Raw genomic sequence first — 23,168 nt, 5'->3', positions numbered from 1 at the left:
TTTATGGATTCTTTTTGGCTGATCTTAGCCGTTCCTCTCCACGAAGAGCAGATAATATTGCAGTATCGCACAACACACGAGTTTCTGGTGTGGATATACATTTGCAAATTGGTGACACTGATGCGACTCACTACCTACATCATATATGACTTTGGCTTTAAGGTTGTTAAATATAGTGTATTTTATTGTTATTTACATTAGTATCAGATTCAAGACACTTGAGAAAAGCAGTAAGTGCATGTGCAAGCGTAAACATTTGTATCTTCAGGCTGGTTTATTTGTTGAGGCAGAGGTAGTTTCAAGAACCTTTACAAAAAATCAAAGGCTTATGACTGTCATGTGATATGTAGAAATGGCAATTTCTCAGATATGTTCTTTCAGCATTTTATTCCATTTGAATAAAAAACTAAAATCAAAACTCTCCTTGTGGTCATCAATAACTTACTTATGTATACGCTGATGTACCTTCAAACTTTCAAAATGCCGGCAGTAAAAAGCTTTTTTTAGAGTAAACATTTGCATAAAGCCTTTCTTGCAGACTTCACACTTGTACGGACGCTCTCTGGTATGAAGCCATATATAAACCAACAATGGCCCCGGAACAGCGAAACCCTTTACCACAGAAGGAGCACAAGTAGGGTCTCTCAACAGTGTGCAATCGCTTATGAGAGACCAAGGCCGATTGCTGGATGAACCTCTCCCCACAGACGAAGCAGCCATAGGGTCGTTCCCCTGCGTGCACACGTGTGTGGCTCACCAAAGTCGCATTCATTCGAAAAGCCTTACCACAGTCACAGCAAAGGTGAGGTATGAATGGTCAGATGTGTTTTCAGATATGCCATGGTTTTAAACTCAATGCAACAAAAACTACATGTAACTCCCCACATTCTTCTGAGCAACAGTGACATGTTTCTCTCTTCTCCCCCTTGCCTCCCTCTCTCTCCATACCTCCTTCTCCCCATCCCTTTCTCTCTCTCTCTCTCCTGTTTGGGAAGGTCCGGTCAGGTCTGCTTTTGGACAGAACTAGGTTTGGCCACGTTCGGGGCGTGCATGTGGCTCACTTACAGTGGAAACGGCGGTGCTGACTGCCTGAGAGCCTGCCTGGAGTGAGCTGCTGCATGGTGAATATGTAGTCCAATGCCACTTCATGTGGATGCTGGGGCCCCTGTTTCACTACTGCTGTGGTCAGTGCTCTCTTGACTCTCACTCCTATAACCTGCAGAAAAAGTGAGAATCAATCTAAGAATCAAACATACCTGCTTGATAACCCCAAGGAAATGCTTTGTTAGTGACGTGTTATTTTTCTGTTTCGGTTCTTTGGTTAGGCATTCAGGCTACTGGTAGAGCATGTTGCGACTGCCATCAGCCAATTGTGCCTTGGAATATGTCTGAAATTAACAGTCACACATAAACACAAAAATGTCACTGATTTTAAGGAATGGATTGTCAAGTGCTGTTAATCACTAAAAAATGTAACTCAGAGAATGATTTTCTTACCATTAAGTTTGGTGTTCTCCACTTCCTGTTCAGTAAAATATGTCTTATCCATGTCTGTCTGTGGATCTTCATCATTTAGGCATCTTTGAATATAATTTTCATTCACAGCTCCATCTCTGTCGCCATCACCCATCATCCGTCCAACAATTTCTTCATCCACAAAGTCTGGGATTCATGGAATGTTGATAGACATTTCTCAGAGTCAGTCTGTTCATAGTTGGCAAGTAATTGAGTGATGTAGACAGACACACAGACAATATTTTTTTACCACCTCAAAAATATTGCCAAACTTAGAGGGCTGATGTCAAAACATGACTTAGAAAAACTCATTCATGCATTTATCTCCAGCAGGGTTGATTACTGCAATGGACTGTTCACAGGCCTTCCTAAAAAGACTATTAAACAGCTTTAGGTGATACAAAATGCAGCAGCTAGGATTCTAACAAAAACTAAAAGAACTGACCACATTACTTCAATTCTTAAGCCCCTGCATTGGCTTCCAGTAAGTCACAGAATTGACTTTAAAGCACTATTGCTTGTTTATAAATTAGTAAATGGAGCAGGACCTAAATACCTGACATGCTTCAGCAGTACACACCTTCTCGTCCTCTCAGGTCCCAGGTGAAAAATCAGTTAGTAAAACCCACTGTTAGAACTAAACATGGTGAAGTAGCTTTTAGCTATGCGGCTCAGCTCTGGAACCAACTTTCGGATGACATCAAAAAGGCCCCAACTAGCCAGTTTTAAATTAAGACCAAACTGTTCTCAGATACTTTCTGCTAACTGCGCTGAGTTACAAATTCTGAATCTGCCTTGAAAATTATTCTACCTTGTCTTTTATTTGCCTGTGGGGTTTTTTTTTTTTTTGCTTACTAATTATTCTTTATTTTTAAACGATTTCACATTGTGTGTTTTATGTTTTCTTTTTATTACTTTGGTTAAAAATGTGTCAGCCAAATGTAATGTAATGTAATGTAATATTATGATCTCTACCTTTTGAACTATTCTTTGACTATATTGCCCTTCTATGCTTTTATTTGTTATTATTGTTTGGTTTGGTTTACATAAAGCACATTGAATGACCTCTGTGTATGAAATGTGCTATATAAATAAACTTGACTTGACTTGATTGTGGAGAGAATGCTATTTGCAAAGATGGGTAAAGAGTAAAATGTCAAAATATTATTATGATAATATGTGCTGAAGTCCACATTAACTAGCCTATGCTATGTGTTACTCCACATTCCGAACTGTGGCCACACTTATACCTTTTCTTAAAATAGTTATATATATAGATATATAGATATATATAGATGTATTCTTTCACTGTTGCACTGTTGGACTTACTCATTTGCACTATCACCATGACCGCTATTACCATTGCACTATCACCGTGACACTCACTCACACAGAGCACCTTAGAGTCACAGAGAATCACAGGCTCAGTCCCTGCCTCAGTCATTGCAAACGCCTCTTGATTGATTAATCACCACTATACTGTTTTTAGAATTGATTTAGATTAAGTGTTAGTTAGTATAATTTGTATTTTAGTATATTTAGTATATTCTTTATCTTTTACCGTCCTTATTGCTTAGTTGTGTTTATATATATATATATATATATATATATTTTTTTTTTTTAACTATATACTTTTAATTACTTTTTCTGCTGTTAGTGAATGTGTGTGTGTTGTCTGTATGCTACTAAGACCTTGAATTTCCCCTAGGGATCAATAAAGTATCTATCTATCTATCTATCTATCTCTATCCTATGCTAACTCAAGGGAAGTTTGAATATTGTGCTTGCAATTTTTGGAAGCTTCTTAAACATCAAACCTTTATTTTGCAAACCCCTCTACACCTTTAAAACCCTCTGGCAATGCTTTATTGTGTGTTGTGCGCTAGAGCTTGTAATTTTCTACACGAAAACTTTCTAATTCAGGGCCATACTATGTGGGTTCTATATGTCTCCAAACAGCACATAATCTCCCTCTCCTTAACTTGACCCTTAAAGCTTCAACTCAGGACCAATCAGACACTACCTCCTAACTGATGATCTTATTAAAAAAATGTCTCATAATTTGTAAGAAGAGGCCATTTCCTATTCGGAAAAAATGCCAACAAATTTGTTGTTAGATGTTTATTTTAACATAAACAGCTTTGATTATTGTATGGGTTTGCTTTAATCCTATTCATTTTCCATTTGTTAAAGGTTGACATAAAACAGCTATTTCCCTGCTCTCCCCTAAGGGTTGGTTGGTTCTATGATCTCCAAGTGCAGCATAAAGTTGGCTCTCCTTAAAGGAATACTCCAGAGTAAAAACACCTTAGGCTCTATTTACGGTAAATACCAAGTTCAAACTTTTGTTTGAGAGCAAAATTACGTTAATTGGTGAAAAGACCGTTGTTTGCATTAGCAATAAAATGGTCTACAATGGAAGTCAGAGTGGGGCAAGCTAGCACGTCAAAAAACAAACGCTATTTCTACCACTGACAATAATTATACTTCTGCGGTAGTGTGGTGAATGTCCCTACAGACAAACCGAAGTATTGTAAACTTTGAAAGTGTACAGAGAGGTTATAACAACACCTGTTTCTGGAGGAAGGGAATATTCTTTCTTCGTGTTCTGTAACGTCAAATCAGTGGGCGTGTTCGACTTTCAGCATTGTGTACTAGGTCCAGCACAGATGTGAAAAGGGCCCCCCTAGGCTGCCCACCTCAGAAAGTTTGTTACTTAGCTAAGGTAAGGGGGTCCAGGGGCATCATACCATGAACAGAATCAAGGCATCTTGCTGTAAAAAGCATGATTATCATCTTTGTTATTTGACTGAGGCATTCAGATATCAGGGGTGATAAGATAACCCATTATTTGACTATTCACCATTGAGCGGCCCTATTCAAAATCTGGGTTTGAGAACATAGTTGCAACCTCACAGAGAGTCTTGGGATTCAGGGCCCCCTGAGCCATTGGGCCCCTGTAGGCCTGTTCAGTAGCCTAATCCATCCCTGACAACATGCACATACAAATGTAGACTTTTCAAACACAACAGAATAACTTCAGTTTAATTCAAAGGATAGGCTATTTGAAAGATGCCTCTGCTATAATTACAAGACTTACAGATGTATTTACCCAGGCGTAAGCGGCACATTTATGTCTTGCAAAACGTTGAAAATACTTTCCAACTCGATTTTAACTTAGGCTACTTTTATTTGGACGCATTTTCGCTAGCTCTTTCTCATGTCGCGTTAATTTTGGCCACATAGTGCTGCCGTAGATAACTACAAGTGCCAGCCCTCTTTGGAAGAGGGAACGTGGGATAACGTTACTAACAGTTGCTAATAATTAAGTTTAGAAAGAAATTCTGTGTGTTACTTATATATTCGCGTTATTTCAGTATGTCAGACAAGGGAGACGTAGATCTAACTGGAGCTAAACAGAATACTGGCGTCTGGCTTGTAAAAGTGAGAGAGCCTCTTTGTTTATTAGCTAACGTTAGTAACACCTCACGATAAGTGCTATGTTGGCTAACTATCCTATGCTAGCTTGCTTGTCTTCATGCATGTAACAGTTATGTTGTATTTGTCACATGCACATTGTTTGTAGTATGCAAGTTAGAAGTTGTATGTTGTTAGCTGTAACATTAAGCTCGAGAAAGTTACATTGACTTTATGTTGACTGTACGTTAACTTAACGTCAGACTGAAACGTCAGTCATCGGATTGGTGTAACGTTAACGATAACATTTTTAATTGAAAAAAATCAGCTCTAGCTAGTTGATGCATCGTATTACATGTGCCACAATCTACTCTACTGTACATCTATCCACATACAGGTTCCTAAATATCTTGCACAGCAATGGACCAAAGCAACAGGCAGGGGCGAAGTGGGGAAACTACGCATTTCCAAGTAACGTAATGTTGATTGTAAAGCAAGTGATCGAAATAACATAATTTAACCCTCTGTATGATCACTTGCAAATTCCTTTACAAATGCTGTTTATTCTCTTTTTCAGGAACCAAGGGAAAGCAGAGGTAAGTCATGTCCCAGAATTCAAAATGTAATCGAAATTAATGTTTTGAAGTGTTACGTTTTCAAACAGATTGCTAGATGATTTGTCATTACTGACATATGTTTGGTCACATGTAACATTTGTACTGTTTAACCACTTGGAAGTGGTTGTTCTTGTTCATGGTTTGCTTGTTGTGGTCTGTTAATTTCTGCAGGTCTCCTTCACCCTAAATGAAGAACTGACCATTCTAGAGAGCTCAGGGGAGAAGGCGACTCAGGTCAACGTACCCCGAGAGCATCCGTTCACTATGCAGACTGTCGGAGGGCAGACACTTGCAGTTTTCACTGAGACGGCTTCAGGTTAGGACCCATCTCTCCCCATCTTTGACTGATGTTCATGTGTGGGGACTGGGAAAGTTTGTTATTATTGAGATTTGTTCAGGAGGACTGTATCTGTATGCTTGTGGATTTGCACAAAAATGTAGTCTTTACTGGGCTCAGTCCAAGTGGACCCATGTCAAGTCTAAGGAGTCCCATGAGATTAACATGATGGGCTTTCCCTCTTGCTCATCCAGACTGTAGGTAGATAAAACATTTTCGCAATTGACCAGTAGAACACAGCAAAGCTCCTTCTCTGTTTGGTAATGGAGTTAACTTGAAATGAATACTGTCCTTGTTACTCACATTCTCTCCCTCTAGTAGCACCTTGTGGTAAGTGATAAATGTGCGGTGGTGGCGGATTCGTTTTCCGTTCGCTTCCATTGTTGTCTACTCATTTTCACCTCAATCTCTGCCCTTCTCTGCCGGCGCCAGGCCGGACCATGATCCGTTGATCTCGAGCTTGCCGCCGCTTTAGCCGTCTCTGCTTCTGTGCAGTGCTGTTGATATCTGATTGGCCCTTTGCTGGGCCTAGCCCCCACCTTCAGTGTGCTGTGGTTGGTGCTCAGGCTGATTTAAAAACCCATTGAACCAATCAAATTATTTAATACAATCAGTGATTGGTGTGGTGTTGATTTCTCTGTGTGTTGGGATTGCTGTGCGTGTGTGCGCGTGTGTGACCAAGCATGGGAATAAGAAACTGCTTGCTGACTTAACCCTACTCATGCGTTTTTGATGGTAGACAGTGGAGTGTGTGTGTGTTCATACACTTGTGAGTGTGCAGCAAAGCTGGAGCCAGTCTAGTTAAGCCAGGTGTGAATCAGGTGGTTGTGGCGAGTGGAATCTCCGCTCCTTATTGCTCTCTCTTTGCTTTGCTGATGCCTGTGTATAGCTTGTGTGCCTTCTTCTTGTTGTTGGTGGTGGTGTGTGTGTGTGTGCCATTTTTATCACTTCCCTGTCTGTGTGCTGCTTGCTTGTATGTATGGGGCAGGTGTGTGTGTGTATGGGCCATGTCTGTGGCATGTGTGCAGTGGTGCTTTTGTGTGACGTGTTGTATTTGTGTTTTCACTAGTGCTTGTGTGTGTGTGATGCTTAGAGCTTGCGTTGGTGTGGTGTTTCTGTGTTTTTAATGTGACTGGGTGTGAATGTATGTATGTTTGTATGGAGAGAGAAAGAGAGAGAGAGAGCGAGATCCCATTCATTTTTTGTGTGGTGTGGAATATGTGTGTGCGCGTATATGAATGCGTGTGTCACTATGCGGATGTGTGGCTGCCAGGCAAACGGGGCCTGTCCTGCCAGAGTTCTCACTCTGCCATCCTTCCCTCAGGCCAGTCAGAGGCCGACGGCAGCACCTCAGGGCCCGGGACGGGCCCAGGTGAGTCCTCATTCCGCCGCCGCCCAAGCTGGAGGAGACTGAGGAGGCTCAGGAGTGTGTGTGTGTGTGTGGTGCTCAAGTGTCAGAGAGTGGTTTTAAGCCATTTTAAAGTGGCCTATGTAAGCCTTGGAAAGGGTCCAGTTCTAATGAGACCTTCTTTCAGTTAAAATCAAACCAGAGAAATATGGCCATAGCCAATACAAGTCTATGACCCTGATACAGGGAGGTTAAACAGAGAGAGAAAGAGAGGTGGTGATGGTCATGTATTGGGGACCAGAGAATGTCTTGAAGGCTGTCAGTGTTCCTTTGGATTGGTTACTGGACAAGTGATTAGGTGTGTGTGCTGTATGAGCATATAATCAATTGCAAGAAAGCAACTGATCTCCCCAGTACAGAGGGGTTATCTGGCCATGAGCCCCATGACCCAGAATGCACTGTGTTGCCCAAGCATGTGTACTGTGTGTGACTTGTCTCTGTGCTCCCCAAGACAAACTAGCTCTGGAGGGCGTTGTGGTGCAGAGGGCTGAATGTCGTCCAGCCGTCAGTGAGAACTACATGAAGTTGAAGAAGTACGTGGTCATTGCACACTCTTATACACATACCTGAACACATCCTATTGAAATCCATATGAAACATCAAATTGACGTGACATATTGATTCTCATTCTAAAGCACTTTCACATGTAGATTTGAAAAGCCTGTACACTGCCTGCATCCTGGATTTATTTGCTTGCTGTTCTGTTATAACAGGCTTCAGATTGAGGAGTCCACCAAACCAGTCCGCCTGTCTCAGCAACTGGACAAAGCTGTAACTACCAATTACAAGCCAGTTGCAAATCACGCATACAATGTAAGTAGCAAATATGAATCTCTTGTGCCTATTATACTTATTAAAAAGTATATAGAACTTCAGGACAAATGTTTGTGTTTGTTTGTTTTGTGTGTGTGTGTGTGTGTGTGTGTGTGTGTGTGTGTGTGTGTGCGTGCGCGTGTAGCTCGAGTATGAGAGGAAAAAGAAGGAGGAAGGCAAAAGGGCCCGATTAGATAAGCAGCAGGTACTAGACATGCTCTTCTCTGCGTTTGAGAAGCATCAGTACTACAACATCAAAGACCTGGTGGACATCACCAAGCAGCCAGTGGTACGTAGCTTTTTGTTTTTATTTCATTTTTTAATATATTAATTTTATTTGTTAGGGACCATGTACATAAATGTTGCCATTTGATGCATTGTACCAGAGTTGGCCTTAGGCTAACTTACATCTGCACTCTCTAGGCAGGGCACAGTTTAATATCCAACAACATTTAACAGACAAGACAGATTACAAGTCATACATCAATATAATGCACATTGTGACACACACACACACACACATACACACACACACACACACACACACTTGGTTAGCACCATGTTGAAAGACAAGACAAGAAAAAAAAAGAAATATGAGTATGAGCAGGCCCTACCAGTCATCCAGAGTGATTAAAGGAGTTTTCCACAGGCTTTAAAAAAACACACATTTTAGTCAACCATGAAAATAGTTACGATTGGGAAAGAAGTGTGTGGTTCTTAGTGGACTAGCCCTGATGTCCAGAGCTTCCAGAGGTGTTTTTGTTTCCACCTTATTTTGAGAAAAAGTCTGTCCTGTCACTGTAGATCTACTTGAAAGAGATTCTTCGTGACATTGGGATCTACAATGTGAAGGGCACCCACAAGAATACCTGGGAGCTTAAGCCAGAATACAGGCACTACCAAGGAGAGGAGAAGAGTGAGTGAGCACATCAGAGATGATTAGGACTTCAACCATCTCAAGTGGATGCAGGGCAGGGTCCGGGTTGTCCAGATGTCGGGGGAAAAACAGTTTGGATGGAGTTCCATGGTCTACCCCACTCCTGCCCCTTGTGTGTTTGTGTGGTGTAAAGACTTTGTTCCTTCTTCCTACACCCACGAGAAGTCCACTGTCCACTGCACTGGCCTAAGGATGAGCCAACAGGGATGACCTTGTGTTTAACTAGAATAGGCAAAGTAAAGGAGGTTTTTTTGAAAGGCCTTAAATTGTTTAAACATTTTTTTTCCATTAGATAAAATAACTGCTTGTCCTCCATAGAGTGGAGGAGAGTTCCTTTAGAATACATTATCACTGAACAGCCAGAGCCCAAAGTCTGGTTATTGAGAGGGGTTTTGTGAGATGTCAAATAAAGGTGGACCATGCCTAGTCTTTTCATAGACAGTCATTCACTTTGATTAGCATCAAGTTGTGTTGACACATATCTGACCTTTTTTATTTTCTATATTATGAAATGCTGTGCGTTAAAGTAAAGCAAAATTTGAATAATAAATTTCCCCTTATTGTAAATCAGTGGTGTATAGATCTAATGTTGTCAGTGGAGAGCTATTGGACTAATTTTGCTTATGAAATGTATAATTTATTTTATTGTTTAGCTGAATGCTAATGAGGGCTTAACAAAGGACTCATTACACGTGGAAACAGAACAAAGGCAGCTCAAATACACTGCTCAGAAAAATTAAGAGAACACTTCAATCACACATTGGATCAGTACTCTGCCATGGTTGTGTGTTGAGGTGAAACTGTTATGAGGCGATTTTTTTTTTTTTTTTGTATTTGCAAGAACTGTCAGACATTCTGTGAATGTAGTTTGAGAAAGGAGAAAAGGCTGGAAGGTTTTTAGGTAGCCAACTCGCTTGTTTTAGACCAAAAATCATATACAGGGTTGCCACGGGTCATAGAATTTTGGAATGTCTATTCCAGACATGGAAAGTCAGGGAATTTTGTTGTAGCCGTTTAAAATTTACTTGGCAAAATACATCGATACAAATTTCGAAGCAGAACTTGCATATATCTGGTTTTTAGCTTTACTGCTTGATTGAGTAGTCCAACTTTGTTTATTCAATGGCCATTTATTAATCTCTTGAGCTCTACAAGAGTAAGATTCTTGAATGCTACGCAGCTGCTGTGAAATCATTGGTCAGTATTATATCCTTCATTACACACCAAGTCATGGAAATTCAGGGAAATCATGGAATTTTAAATTAGACTTAGTGGGGGAACTCTGCATATAGTGCCTCTTCAATACCTCTGGGTAATTATGGGTAAATCAGGGATTCTCCATTTCTTGCCTGGTATCTCTGCAGATCTCTGAATATGCTGGTCTGCAGCATATATTCCTTCTTTGCCTGGTAAGCACATCTGACTAGAGTAATTTCCTGAGTATAAGCCGCAGGACAGTGTTTTATGCAAGGAAAAAAAAAAAAAAAAAACACTATAACAACCCTCCTGTATTAACATTGTAGCTGAAGAAATTTAGCAAAATCAATGCGTAAACCACAGCTAATAGTTAGGAAATTACAAGACAAAACTTTACTTGACAGGATCAACATAAGAATCATGAACACATGAACCCTAACCACAACTTGACAAAAAACAAATGACACTTAATGACCAACAAGTCATAAACGTTTGACAATGCTTCTATGACACCTTCATGACAGTGTCGTGTCACTCTTAAGTCGATACTGTCAAGTAAAGTGTAATCACAGTAGTATAATTCACCCTAACTGAACAAATTTCACACCAATACAAGTGTGCTTCAAGCAGAGGATGAATGAACCATCTCTAATGCAAGAAAATGTCAAAAAAATAAAGGCAGGCAGAGATCACCATCAAGATAAACAAGGTTGAATTAATCATTTGTTTGGTTGCTTCATCTACACCTGTTAAAGGACAAAGGTTTCATGATGACTGGTAACTGACCATTCTTAGACATGTAAACTTCCAATGTTAAATGTATGTAATGGGCATATGAATGAAATGTGGTTCCCACCATTAGTTTATGGCTAGTTTATTTTTTGTGTAGAAAAGTGCAGTTGTCTTGCTATAATCAGAGGCCAATGAAATTCACGGTTTGGTACGTTTTATTTGTTTACTTGTACATGGTCATTTATAGGAGCTGTGTTCATGCCAGCCACCTATGAATACATAAGTACAGCCAGAAAAATATCCTTAGCCAGCAGTTCAACTCTGTTGTAATTGGTGCCAAGAAATACCTATACAATCCTGTGATTCAGATGTAGGGGGGTAAGGGGGCAAATATTCTGTACAACTGATGCACTCAGATACACGGCAAAGCAAGTAGTCACTGTCCTCCAGTCAGTCATAGAATAAGTGAACTTCGTGCACAGCCTTGCAGATATTCCCAGTGCACTTGCCTCAAAAAATGCTGTCCGTAGCCTACCAATAAAGGACCACTGGAGGGCCCTAGGGCAGATCAAAACAAAGAAAAAAAAAAGGTGATAAACTTCTTGTCAATGTCACTTTTAAAAAGGGCAGCTAGTCCAGGCAGATGATGGTGATGGTAGGAATGAGAACTCTGCCAGAGTCACCGCGGCCAAATGGCCACCAGTGGACGGCAACCGGGAACCGCTTTGGAGAATTTACTGTTTAGGAAAAAAAAACAAAGTAATTACTAATGAGAATAGCTTAACATGAGGAAATGTATGCGTGTATGAGAAACAGAAAACTTCAACATAAATTTGACACTTAATTTTACTCATTTGTGCCAGCAATTAACATGATTTACCTTTGATTTATAGCAAAAAGTCACATTTGTGTTTGTTACCATCACAAGTGTCTTAAGGGTCATTCACACCAAGAACAATAACAATAAAAGCATTCACACTAAACAACGATAAACAAAGTCTTGTGTTAATGAATGTGACTGCTAAAATTTGATGGGTTCTGATTGGCTATTTGCTTTTTATCATTCTCAAAATCGCTCTGAAAGTGATCCCCAACGATATTGTTCTTCATGTCGTTATCATTATAGTTTGTGTGAACGTCGTCATTCATATTAACAAGAACAATATTTGTTTAGAGTTATCATTCTTGGTGTGAATGGGCCTTTAAGCACACCATTGCAATTTAAGTTTTATCCCAGTCAGAAACTATTAAACTGGCCGCTGGACAGAAGCCTTCCTCAATTCCCTTGTACAAGAAAAGACTGTCTTCCTCTATTCAATCCACCTTGCCACAGGACAGAAAGCGCCACAGGGCAGAAAGCGCAAGGAAACTTCTCTCGCATCAGATTGCAAACCCAGATGCCACTGGGAGAGGCTTCAGGTCTATCAGTAGATGCTTAAGGTGAGAAAAAGGCGCACACAACCAGATGAAGGAGCAACACTTACGCATTTCTCAACCTCCAGGCCATCCTTGAAGAACAGCATGTAAGGTGTGATTCCATCCTCACGGAAGTCTAGGAGACCGTAAGCACCGTCTGGGTTCATGGACTCGCCACAGAAAAACTGCAACAAGCAAACAGGCATTCATGAGTTCTAAACCTCAGTCACTTGAGTTATGGGGCTGAAGTACATTTCTTTTCCATTTCTCATGAACTATTTACCCACTCAATCACTGGTAAATACAGTTAGGGCATCTCCCTGACATAAGTGCAATGGTCAAGACATACTCAGTCCAAGAATTCGTTTCATTGGTCGCAACCTCCAAAGGTGTCCTAAGATGTCATCATTGCATGTTCAACCAAGCACCATTTCATAAATGCATCCTGCTGATTTGGTAACCAAGCCCCATCCACTCATGAGAGCCAAAGATGAAGGCTTTATGATGAAGCCCTCAATGCCATAATCTGTTGTATGCCCAAGTGGTTTCCTGCTATGGGGCGTTTAAAGTAGCTCCTCACTTCGGCAAATTACTCAGGATCGATTTGGCAAACTGATGGCCTCCTTACACCAAACAACTTTGACAAGATTTGGGAAAGATTGGTGTCGAGTTAGAGGGGGCATTAGTTAAAAGACTACAATCTTTCAAGAATCTTTCCCAAATCTTATCAAAGTTGTTTGGTGTAAGGTGGCCATGAGCGGACTGGAAAACTGCAATGGTCAACGTCACCAACCTGGTAATCCTTGATTTTGCCGATGATCTTCTTCACCTCAGCCCCTGCACCGTCCTGGAAAGCTTGCACTCTGTCAGGGTTGGTCTCCTGCAGCTTGTTTTTGACTCTGAAGCCACAAGGAGAAAAATGACCATTAATATGCACAGAATACATTGCAGGGAACAAGATCACAAGTCAGCTTCTAAAGACTAAACACCCTCTAAATCACACAGGTTGTTTTTCCCGTACACATTAAAGCCTAATCTGACAAAAACAGTCATTAAAATAAGAACAGAAACTAGTTCACAACAAATACAAAATGGTAGTCAAACAAACTTTTAACGAGGCAAGTCAATTTTTACTGCTCTGCTAAGGATGTCGTCCCTTCTTCAAACCGTTACGGCACGGGATGGCACGCAACAGAAAGCGCAGGGACTCTCACTTTAGCATCCATATATATAAACCCAGTGCAGCCACATACAGACCCACTGAGCTGTCAGGGATGCCGCAAAGCAGGACGGCGCACTGGGGCGGGGGCCAAGTACAAACGACCAAATACTAACAAGCGGACTCATAATTGCTTTCCAAAGCCAATTCAATCCCTCTATGAATGCGCTTATACAACTTCTGCAAAGAACATTTGTCCTTTTTTTTCATCCCTATGAGGGATACTCCATAGTCCAAACTGAGATTACATGACTATGAAACCCTTTTAACCCGTTGTTGCACTAGTGCTAGGGGTGTAAAGGTACACTTATTCGCACTGAACTGTTTAGGTACAGGACGTTAGGTTCAATACAGATGTATACCGGATTTACCGACTGCGGTCTTAACCATTAATTACCAGTAAGCTTGCTTGTGTGCAGACCATGTTTCAAATTTAAGTTCCCACTCACATATAAAGTGGCAGACCATATGTAAGTTTAATTAACATCAAAAAAAATTTGATATCAAAATCAGGGACTGAAAACAGAATGATTTTCATTTTGGTTCATTCTGAGCAAAAACATTTTTTCATTCCCGTTTCAGTGTTCCAATGATTAATAACGTTACTTTAAAAAGGACATTGCCTTTACAAATTGATTTATGGCTGGTGGCACAATACTACTTAAATCGAAGCACATTAGATAACAAGGCTAACTGTTCAAAACACTGGCTAAATTCAAACGTGGGGCAAGATTTGAAAGTAGGCAATTAGCCTATATAATATGGCTTCACAAATGTCTGATAGCCTAACTTCAGCTATAGAAAACGTTCTTGCTTTAAGCCCTGCAATAGCCTAACCTATGCGTGGTGTAGAGGGCTGCATTGGGATTGGGTCCTGTGGGACCCAACACAATTCTCCCGGGAGCGGGCTATTTGAACTTGGCTGCGGGCAGGAACGGGTGACTTAAAAACAAACAAAAAAAAAACACTGCGGTATCGGGATGTAGCCTAGCGACAGGATGGAGATAGTCAATAAATGTCCAGTGTGTCAAGACACATGCAGGCCAGGGAAACGAAACAACCCCATGAAATCTCTTTATTAAGGGAGTGGACATACACATTGCGGGAGCGGGCGGGTAATGGTCAGAAATTCAGCATGAGTGGGATGAAGAACAGTCCCGGCTCTAGCGTGGTGCTTCCAACTGCATGACCGGCCTATAGATATTTTCCTAGTGTGTGAATGTTATTTCACACAGTTTCAGTAATTCAGGCTTCATACTTAGAAAAGGCAGTTAGATAGTGCAGGTTTTTCAGAACCAGCACTTTTTATCAATTAGTAAGTCTAGCCTATTTTACAGGGGGGCACCGATTCATAAAATCTGACTAAGGGGTCTGGGGGGACACCGTGTGGGCAGGTGACTTTCCAAGCCTATGGACTTTTGAATAATATTCAAAATATTGGTTTTGTTCCTGGTTTTGGTCTCGTTCATCCATTTTTCCAGTTTTTGTTTTTTGAACCGTTTCTAATCCCTGATCAAAATACTATTCCTACTAGGGCTGAGCAAAAAAAAAAAAATGTTTAGGCCATATCGCCCAGCCTTAATTCCTACTTAGTTTGTGTTGCACATCAGCAAAATTGCCAGTTAACATTAGGTTAGCCGATTTTACAGGCTTACTGTACTGTAAATTAACCAAACCATGATCTAAACTGAGGTACATATCCAATTGTGATTTTTTTTTATGTACTCTTAACTAGTGCCACTACAAACATTTAGTGTCAGGGTTTTCAATTGTTTAAGTAAGCATCACTGTCCTCTGGCAAGTTACACATGGCGATGGCTGTTATAATCAATTTCTCTCAAATCTGCAAAGGATTGAGTAGCTATTCCATTAAATGTTCTGTTGATGCACTGGGTTAAGTGAAATACCTGTAGCATTATCCATTAACATAACTATTGTCAGCCAATGTCCTCATCACTGAGGTGAACAGATCCAGATGAATGACTAAATCTCAAACACAAACTAACACACTAAATATTACTGAACATCCCCAGCTAGTTAAGCTATTTAATACTAAATATTGACCAACTATATTACGTAAGATACAGCTTTGTAAAACAGCCTTTTAAATAAACTCCCGGTACACTTACTAGCTGCTTGATGCTTCATTTTATGTGTAGGGACCCTATTGATACTACCTCAGACGTTCGGTGCTATTTTGAGCATTAATAGTGGTTTAAAAATGGTGGTTTGGATACATTTAGCACTTGGCCCCTAGTACTTGCACCGTAAGCGCTAAAGCCGGTCAAACTCGGCACTCCTTTGCTCAATGTAATTTAGCTTTTGAGAAGGTGTTTGACTTGTTGTCATGATGAAAGACTCTGGGTTCAAATTACTCCAGTATTACACTTCAGGTTAGGGGTAAAGAACTTTGTAGGGGAGTCACAATATTTCACCCACCTCTGCAGCAACACATTCATCACGCCTCATAGACCCCTTTTACCCCCCTCACTTACGCCTTCATGTACTCCTTGGCATAAGCGATGTAAGCCTTCTTATCCATGGGGGGCATCTCAGAAAGTTTATGGTTCAGGACGATATCAACTCCAGAGACAGTGGAAGACTCTGTCCCCTCATCCTGGACCTCTGCTGATGCATTGCCACCAATAAGCGAGTCATCAATGTCACCTACCGATCTTGAGATCATCTGTAACAAACAAGACATTCAGGCTTGAGTATTGTGTGCATCTCTACCATCTTTTATGTTTAAAACAACCATAAACCAGAAGAAATGAGACAGCCTCAAAACTTGAATACAATAAGTAGTTGCTGTCTGGTTGTCAGTGCAGTTGTTTAACCACTGAATGCGAAATTTGAATCCCAGAGTTGGGTGGAGAACGGACCTCAGCGTGACGTCGGTGAGTCCTAGTTATAGGTGCGAGAAATTACATCAAGCCAAATGTTCAACATATAAACGTTACCAACCTTTCCCTCAACTTCGTACATCATGTCGGTCTCTTTGATTTTGTAGATGTCCGAAAACATCTCGTCTCCTTAAAAATTTAAAATAAAAAAAATAATAAAATGCATTGTTAAAGCCATCATCATGACCACACACAGGGCAAAGCACAGAGCAAGGCCTAACATACGGTGCCGATTTAACTGTGCGGCATTACAGCTGGCAGAGTTGGCTAACGCCGTTAGCTTAATTAAATCTAGCCGATCTATTACCTTCCGCTTACGTCTTTCAAATTTGATTGTTGTACAATAGTTACGGTAACATTACGGTTATTTAGTAGTTTTTTCTACAGCCCTTAACTATTGTTTCTATTTTGCTACATACATGTTAGTCACATGCTTTGCTAATGGGCAACCCTGCCGCTAACATGATTGTGCTAAAAGGTAACGTTATGTTACTTTTTTCTCAAGTTTAGCCGGTCTCATTCAACGAAGAGATAACGTCACCATTGCCCACACGGCGAAAAACAAATAGTTTGACATTAAATTAGAACAACATTTACAAAACCGGCAACATAGACAACCACTGAAATATGTTTTTATTCAGATTAAAACTGGGAACACCTAGCTACATTATATAGGCGTAACTATCTTGCTAGTTAGCTTGCTAGCTATGCTTGCTAGCTAGGCCCCATGGAAATTATACAAAGATGGAATAATGAAAATAAGCATTTTAAATTCACCATAATACAAAAATACCACACAAAACAGACTTATATCTCGTTCCTACCGGTGAGGAGGTCCTTGTAGATAATCATTTTGCAGGATTGTATAGGATAGTTTCTCTCCTTCTTGGCGGCTGATACTGCCCTGCTGACGGACTCAGCTGAAAAGGCCGGTCGGTGATTTTCTCATCTCAGTTACCGGCAGAAAGCATGACGTCAGGGGGAAATGGCGTCAAACTGGACTCAAAACAATGCGCTGCTGCCGGCTGCTGCCCTCTGTGGACAGAAATGGGGATTCTTCAAATTCGAGAAATAACCATGAGTAGGCTAGAAGTGTCACTGCTGGGAAAGAAGGCTAAATAATTCCCAACCTGCCGGCTCACATAACACAATTCTGCTCATGTTTCAGATTTAGTTTTTTAAAGAAACTTGGAAAAATGGGCCTACGACAAAGACAGAAAAGACCTAAAGACTAGGCATAATTCATACCAGAAGAAGATGAAGACCTAGACCTTTTTTATGAAGTTTGTAGAGCAGTAGCAAAGCCAAATCCCATCCGGCCTAAACTTTGGGCGTAGGACAGAAAATTGGTCAAAAGGCTTATTATGCTTCTGCGTAGAATCCCCAGCGTAGCCCCGCAGGCAGGCAGTTCCCCCGCTTGACGTCGCTCTTTCACTTGTCATGCAATATGGGCGTGCCAGAAGAACGATTTAAATGAAGGAGATTCAAAAGTTCAGAGCCTGGATCGTGTTTATGCAGTTTTGACCTGGGGAATGAAGAGATTATTTTCGTTGGCAATATGCTTATTTATGAAAGGTAGGCCAAGTATTCTGTCATATGTTTACCAATTGTTGTTTCCAAAGCAATTAGGCTTATAATGAAGTGAAACCATAAACCAGTTAAGGCTTAGATTTGTATATGTAGGCTAATTTAAATGCTGTTTTCACCTAAGAATTCCGCTGTCTGGTTGTTTAATTCCAAATGATTATCTTGTTTTTGTTTGTTTTGGTTTTGGTTTCCAAACCAAATTCTGTTCCAGTGATCCTATATTGAAACATCTGAAATGTTAACGACAATGTCAGGTTTTACATTTTAGTTGATTTGTGTGTAGTTAATTCATTATATATGATAGATGCAGGCTACTGATGTATGATCACTTACTTAACAGCAGCATCTCATCAGTTGGGGTTGCCATTTAAACAGTAACTCAAATAATTAGCCCCACATAGGCCCCTATGCCTTAAGTGTCCTAGTAGGCCTAGTATATTCTTATAGAATAGTCTATTCTTGTTTAGTCCCAACGTTTAGGACTGCTACAAAATGTTGATGACTAACTTGGGTGGTGTCTGAACACACAAAACAGCTAATCTGAATTTGGAATGCAAATTATTTCCTTTTAATTATTTTCCTTTTTTTTATAAAATTCCAATAACGCATGGCGCAGTCCACCTACCATGATCACAGAATTCATAGTTTGCACCTCTTATTTTACCACTACACCCCTACATATGTGGTTCTAAATTGAGCTTAGGGAATGTGATGGTGGCATATGGTCCAGATCCTTGGGAAAGCTGGGCTTTGTCTGGAAACACTTCCTTTCCCCCGTAGTGGGTTGTATGGTGGCTTGACACTGTAGCCCTCACATTCTAGACACTAAACTTCTAACGAGCACAGTAAATCTCATAAAGGCGCTGTTTGAGGTCTGAGAAGGGTGTGCAGCGGGGTGCGTCTTCCTCCAATAAGCCATGGCAAGTGGATTTCCTGGCACCCCAAATGTGGGAATGCAACCGCAACTGTTTTTAATTGCCACTGTTTCGATGGGCAGGTTGAGGGAGATACTCTAAGCTGCTGCTGAGATAACCATGTGGAGCTTGCTTTTTCATAGACAGTGGGGTTCATCATATGTGCACAGCAATATAAACAAATATTCAAGAGCATTTTCACTTTTTAATTGCTCCTTTTTTTAGTTATCTGCCATTATTCATTACTGGAGCGCTCTTGCAACGCAAACATCAAAGCCCAGTGCTTGATGTTTCCCAGATGACTATAGAAAAGTGGGGGGTACGCTGACAGGGGCGAAATCTAGGTGGCATGGAATGGCCGCCTGTGGCTTCATGGACCAAGTTCCCTTGCTAAGATCAACAATGCTGTGGTGTTCACAAAGCAGTGCAGCTCAGGCAGAAGTCAAAGCTCTGAGAAAGAGAGTAAGAGGGTAGCCTAACATCTGAGGGGTTTGAGATTTTAGAACTATGTGGCACCACTGGCCATAAAGTAAGTGGTATACTGTATGCTTATGGCTTAAGCTGACTGCTAATAGTGAAACAGTAAAGTACTGAAAGAAAGACAGAGACAAAGAAAGAGATGCATTGTAATACCCATACTTAAAATTCAGGTGATATGGCTGTCAGTTTAGAGATTTGTAAACTGTTAGGGAAAAATATAGGCTGCCATAAAACGCTATAGGCGATTCCCTGCATCATTAATTTCCTCTATGAATTCATTCATAATAAATACTGATGGTGATGATGGTGTGAGTGACGCACCACAAAAAGTCCCCGCAAGCCCCCCTGGGCTTTTACATTGACAAGATTATTGGAAATTGTGTAATAGACAATTTTAATCCTTAGTGTGTTGTCATCATCAAGCTGTGAATGGATATCTAAAACAGCACCAGACAGTCACCCTGATTTCTTTAGACGTGTTTCATTTTCATTGATACTTTATGATATACTGGAGTGCTCTCTCTCTCTCTCTCTCTCTGTCTCTCTGGCTTGTGGATTATGTGCTGTTTAAACAGAACCTGAGAAAGAGAATGGAGCTTTAAGGAAAGACAGATCTCAACCACTTACTACCCTAAAGGCCTGGTGAAAGAGGCCAGGGCATAATCTCAGTAGCCTCAGCATAGTTACTTGTCTCTGGCTACTTGTTACTCAACCTTTTCCTCCTTGCTCATGTGTGCCTGTGTTGTTCCCAGGGACTGGAGCAGGCAAGAGAGGAATCAAAGGAAACACTGACTACTGTAGACTTGTGACAGGGAAGGGAAACTGAATTGAATTGTAAGTATACCTGTCAGACCTCTGAGTCGCCCCTGACTCATTATTTGCTGAAACTCACATGAGAGAAGAGACAAGAGAGGATTATGTCATGGGTCATCACATCAAGAGTTCAAGCTCTTTATGGGTGGAATTACTCAGGCTGTTTTGTTTGCGAATTTAGGAAAGTTCATTTCTTAATCACTCAGGGCTCTGATTGTGTGAAGTTTAAAGTCTTGGGTTTAACTACAGATAGACAAAATCAATTTGCTAATTTAACACCTTAATCACAAACATCAATGAATAAGCTCACATGCCACATGATACCCACAGTTCATGCAGAAAAACTTTGTTTGTTGATAGACTTTGCACTTTGCCTGACATTTAAATTATGGCCCTCAGTATTTAGAGACACCTTGACACCTTGAACATTTTAAAACCATTTAAAACCATACTGCAGAAAACCATTGACCATGACAGAAAATGACTTGATGACTTATTCAGAATGTGTGCACTAAATACTGAGGGTCCTTATTTGTTGTGCAGGTTCTTTCAGTTGCAGAAACTTTATACTGCCCTCCATTTCCAATTTGTGCAATATAGATTTTTTGTGCTTCTTACCCTCCATCTCAATTTCGCTGTTATGGCGTACAGTAAGTGAAAAGAAGCTATATGATGATGTAATGATACACTGTAATATAACCCATCAGCTGTTGTAATAACTCACACTGTCTTACTACACAAGCAAATTTGGTAATGTTTCCCAGAAATAACTGTTTGGATTTCACGATTTGTTCTTCTATGAATGCTTGTTAACATTTTGTCCTCATTTGCATATAACTTTCACAGACCAAGATGTTTGAATCTGGCTGGTGTTTGTGCTTCCATCTTTGGTTATTTTTCCTGCTATTTTCCAAATTACAAGGTGACCACAACCTTTCATTATGATGAAATAACATATGGTTTAATTTGACAAGCAAAGATGTCAGTAAATGTATTTTCTGAAAGACGTTGTGTCTACTGTTGTGTAACTGCTACCCCCCCCCCCACCCGCAGTTAAGTGAATCTAACAGGGATATAATTACAGTGTTGGTCAGTCTCAACTCCCACCCGTCTTTCTCAAATTTCTTTCTCCCAGTTATAATGTCTCCCTGCATCCAAACCCCTTGCTTGTGACCTGACTCAATCTGCCTTCTGATTGACCACAGTTTCGGGTAAGGTCAGCGCTCCATCCCACCTGCAAGCCATCGCTGGGCAGCCCTTTATGATTGGCTGCAACATCACAATAGGCCCGGGGCAGTCGTTGTCACAGGTGCGCTGGATGGACGCCCGCGATGTCACCATCCTTTCATACCTTGCGGACGAGCCGAGCAGGGTGACCGGGTCCAATCGTGTGGAGCTGGCCACTTTCCACAGCCACACCAGCGCCATCAGAATCAAGAGAGCTGGACCTCAGGATGACGGCTGCTACCGGTGCATATTCGACGTCTACCCCACTGGGCAGCAAGAGGGGAGAACTTGCCTCACGGTCTTGGGTACGATTTTTTTTAACTCCTAACTTTCAGTTGTTTTTTTTGTTGGTGAAGATGTAACTGTAGATTTGGAGTTTGACAGTGAGCTTGAGGAATGAAAGGTGTAGAGTATAAAAGCAAAATGTTCAGCGATGGCAGGAAGTAATGATGTTTTTTTTAGTACTGACCTAGATTTGTGGTTTCTCCTATTCGTTTATGTCAGCTACTCTTGAATTTGCAACACTCAGTGCTAGTGATCAGGCTGGCACAGTATCAGTTTTGGTTCCTACAAAGATCAAGATTCAAGATGAAAGCTTGACTGGAAAGTCAAAGATCAAGATTAAAGATCAGAGCTTGATTGGAAATTACTAATCAGAATGCATCATGCTTATTTCCAAACTGCTTATTTCCCCTCAGTGAGTGAGAACTCAATTTGAAACTCCTTTGCTGGGAACTGGCAAGTGATATTTCTGGATGTTGGTTTTGGGTTGGGCTGTGTTGGATGAATGTATGCCTCGGTTGGACACTTTTGGGACTCAGGGGGCTGAATGTGAGGGCCTTGCGAGACACAAGTACCACGGCTGGAATAACAGGAAGTGAGATGAGGCGCGTGTCCTTGGAGAGGGGTCAGAGAGGATAAACTCCCCCTTCCCTCCTGGAATTGAAACTTTGGAATATTCAATCAGTGGATGACCAGGGAACAGAAATCTTTACCTAAATGCGCATTGAAGTGTCATTGAGTGGAAATTGCAAAACCACCATAAGCATTTTTGCTGGAAGAGTTATAGGTTAGAGTGGTTAACCATCATCACAGACTACAGCTGGAATTTACCTGACTTTTCTGTGTAAGTGATTCATGATTGTTTGTTTCTGTATTTACTGGATACTTTCCCAGTAGCCTTTGTACTGCAGTGTGTTGCCTGGCCATGTAATTCATTGTCAGTCATACAGGAAAAAATACCAGACTTTTTACAGTGCAGCAGTTATTCCCAATGGCTCAATGGCCACTTTATAAGATGCACCTTGCTAGTGGGTTGGACCCCCTTTTGCCATCAGAACCACCAGAATTCTTGGTGGCATAGATTCAGCGAAGTACCGGAAACACCTTTTGGTCCATATTGGCATGATAGCATCATACAGTTGCTGCACATTTGTGGGCTGCGCATCCATGATGTGAATCTCCCGTTCCACCACATCCCAAAGGTGCACCATTGGATTGAGATCTGGTGACTGTGGAGGCCATTTGAGCAAAAGCATTTGCTATTTGTTTGAAATAATGAGAAATTACTTTTATGATGTACACAATTGGAATTATAAGGTTCTATCTGCATTCTGAGTAGGCTACTTCTGAGATA

The 23,168-nt window shown here is 40.9% G+C and overlaps 3 protein-coding genes and 2 non-coding genes across 6 annotated transcripts in view; 2 read left to right on the top strand and 3 right to left on the bottom strand.

The window, feature by feature from the left end:
* Positions 1–4,776: 4,776 nt before the first annotated feature.
* Positions 4,777–9,611, top strand: gtf2f2a (general transcription factor IIF, polypeptide 2a). Of its 2 annotated transcripts, XM_048234389.1 has the most exons (9): positions 4,777–4,959; positions 5,330–5,403; positions 5,510–5,528; positions 5,721–5,865; positions 7,211–7,258; positions 7,746–7,827; positions 8,008–8,107; positions 8,253–8,396; positions 8,912–9,611. In XM_048234389.1, the coding sequence occupies exons 1-9, from the start codon at positions 4,894–4,896 to the stop codon at positions 9,029–9,031; spliced, it is 798 nt and encodes a 265-aa protein (XP_048090346.1). In that variant the 5' UTR covers positions 4,777–4,893; the 3' UTR covers positions 9,032–9,611. The 2 variants fall into 2 exon arrangements, with proteins under 2 accessions (XP_048090346.1, XP_048090347.1); XM_048234390.1 differs by lacking the exon at positions 7,211–7,258.
* Positions 9,612–11,170: 1,559 nt separating this feature from the next.
* On the bottom strand, positions 11,171–17,485 carry tpt1 (tumor protein, translationally-controlled 1). The gene is made up of 6 exons (XM_048234391.1): positions 17,336–17,485; positions 16,573–16,640; positions 16,104–16,294; positions 13,183–13,288; positions 12,458–12,574; positions 11,171–11,710 (listed from the first exon to the last, which is right to left on the bottom strand). The coding sequence occupies exons 1-6, from the start codon at positions 17,361–17,363 to the stop codon at positions 11,708–11,710; spliced, it is 513 nt and encodes a 170-aa protein (XP_048090348.1). The 5' UTR covers positions 17,364–17,485; the 3' UTR covers positions 11,171–11,707.
* LOC125289008 lies at positions 12,272–12,410 on the bottom strand. The gene has a single exon (XR_007192560.1). It is a non-coding gene; the product is annotated as a small nucleolar RNA SNORA31 (small nucleolar RNA).
* On the bottom strand, positions 12,734–12,803 carry LOC125289005. Its single transcript, XR_007192558.1, has one exon. It is a non-coding gene; the product is annotated as a small nucleolar RNA SNORD58 (small nucleolar RNA).
* Positions 17,486–17,765: 280 nt separating the features above from the next.
* zgc:172122 (uncharacterized protein LOC571844 homolog) overlaps positions 17,766–23,168 on the top strand; it is a 15,572-nt gene continuing 10,169 nt past the window's right edge. The window contains exons 1-4 of the mRNA XM_048234387.1: positions 17,766–18,086; positions 20,245–20,326; positions 21,152–21,227; positions 21,511–21,837. Of these exons, the coding sequence (XP_048090344.1) occupies positions 21,158–21,227; positions 21,511–21,837 (397 nt within the window). The 5' untranslated portion in view covers positions 17,766–18,086; positions 20,245–20,326; positions 21,152–21,157. The remainder of the gene's footprint in view (positions 18,087–20,244; positions 20,327–21,151; positions 21,228–21,510; positions 21,838–23,168) is intronic.

Source organism: Alosa alosa, chromosome 23, assembly GCF_017589495.1.
Source record: "Alosa alosa isolate M-15738 ecotype Scorff River chromosome 23, AALO_Geno_1.1, whole genome shotgun sequence".
In the NCBI taxonomy this organism is placed as follows: Eukaryota; Metazoa; Chordata; class Actinopteri; order Clupeiformes; family Clupeidae; genus Alosa; species Alosa alosa.
The sequence above is the reverse complement of the archived record's forward strand: the minus strand, read 5'-3'. Positions and strand labels throughout refer to the sequence as shown.

Bases quoted from the DNA above. Each gene is read 5' to 3' on its own strand.
- tpt1 (XM_048234391.1), bottom strand. From the start codon at position 17,363: ATGATTATCTACAAGGACCTCCTCACCG. The intron at 16,641-17,335 runs GTAGGAACGAGA...TAAATTTTTAAG, and splicing joins CTACAAGGACCTCCTCACCG to GAGACGAGATGTTTTCGGAC. The intron at 13,289-16,103 runs GTAAGTGAGGGG...TTGTGGCTTCAG, and splicing joins GCCAAGGAGTACATGAAGGC to AGTCAAAAACAAGCTGCAGG.
- gtf2f2a (XM_048234389.1), top strand. From the start codon at position 4,894: ATGTCAGACAAGGGAGACGTAGATCTAACTGGAGCTAAACAGAATACT. The intron at 4,960-5,329 runs GTGAGAGAGCCT...ATCCACATACAG, and splicing joins CTGGCGTCTGGCTTGTAAAA to GTTCCTAAATATCTTGCACA. The intron at 8,397-8,911 runs GTACGTAGCTTT...CTGTCACTGTAG, and splicing joins ACATCACCAAGCAGCCAGTG to ATCTACTTGAAAGAGATTCT.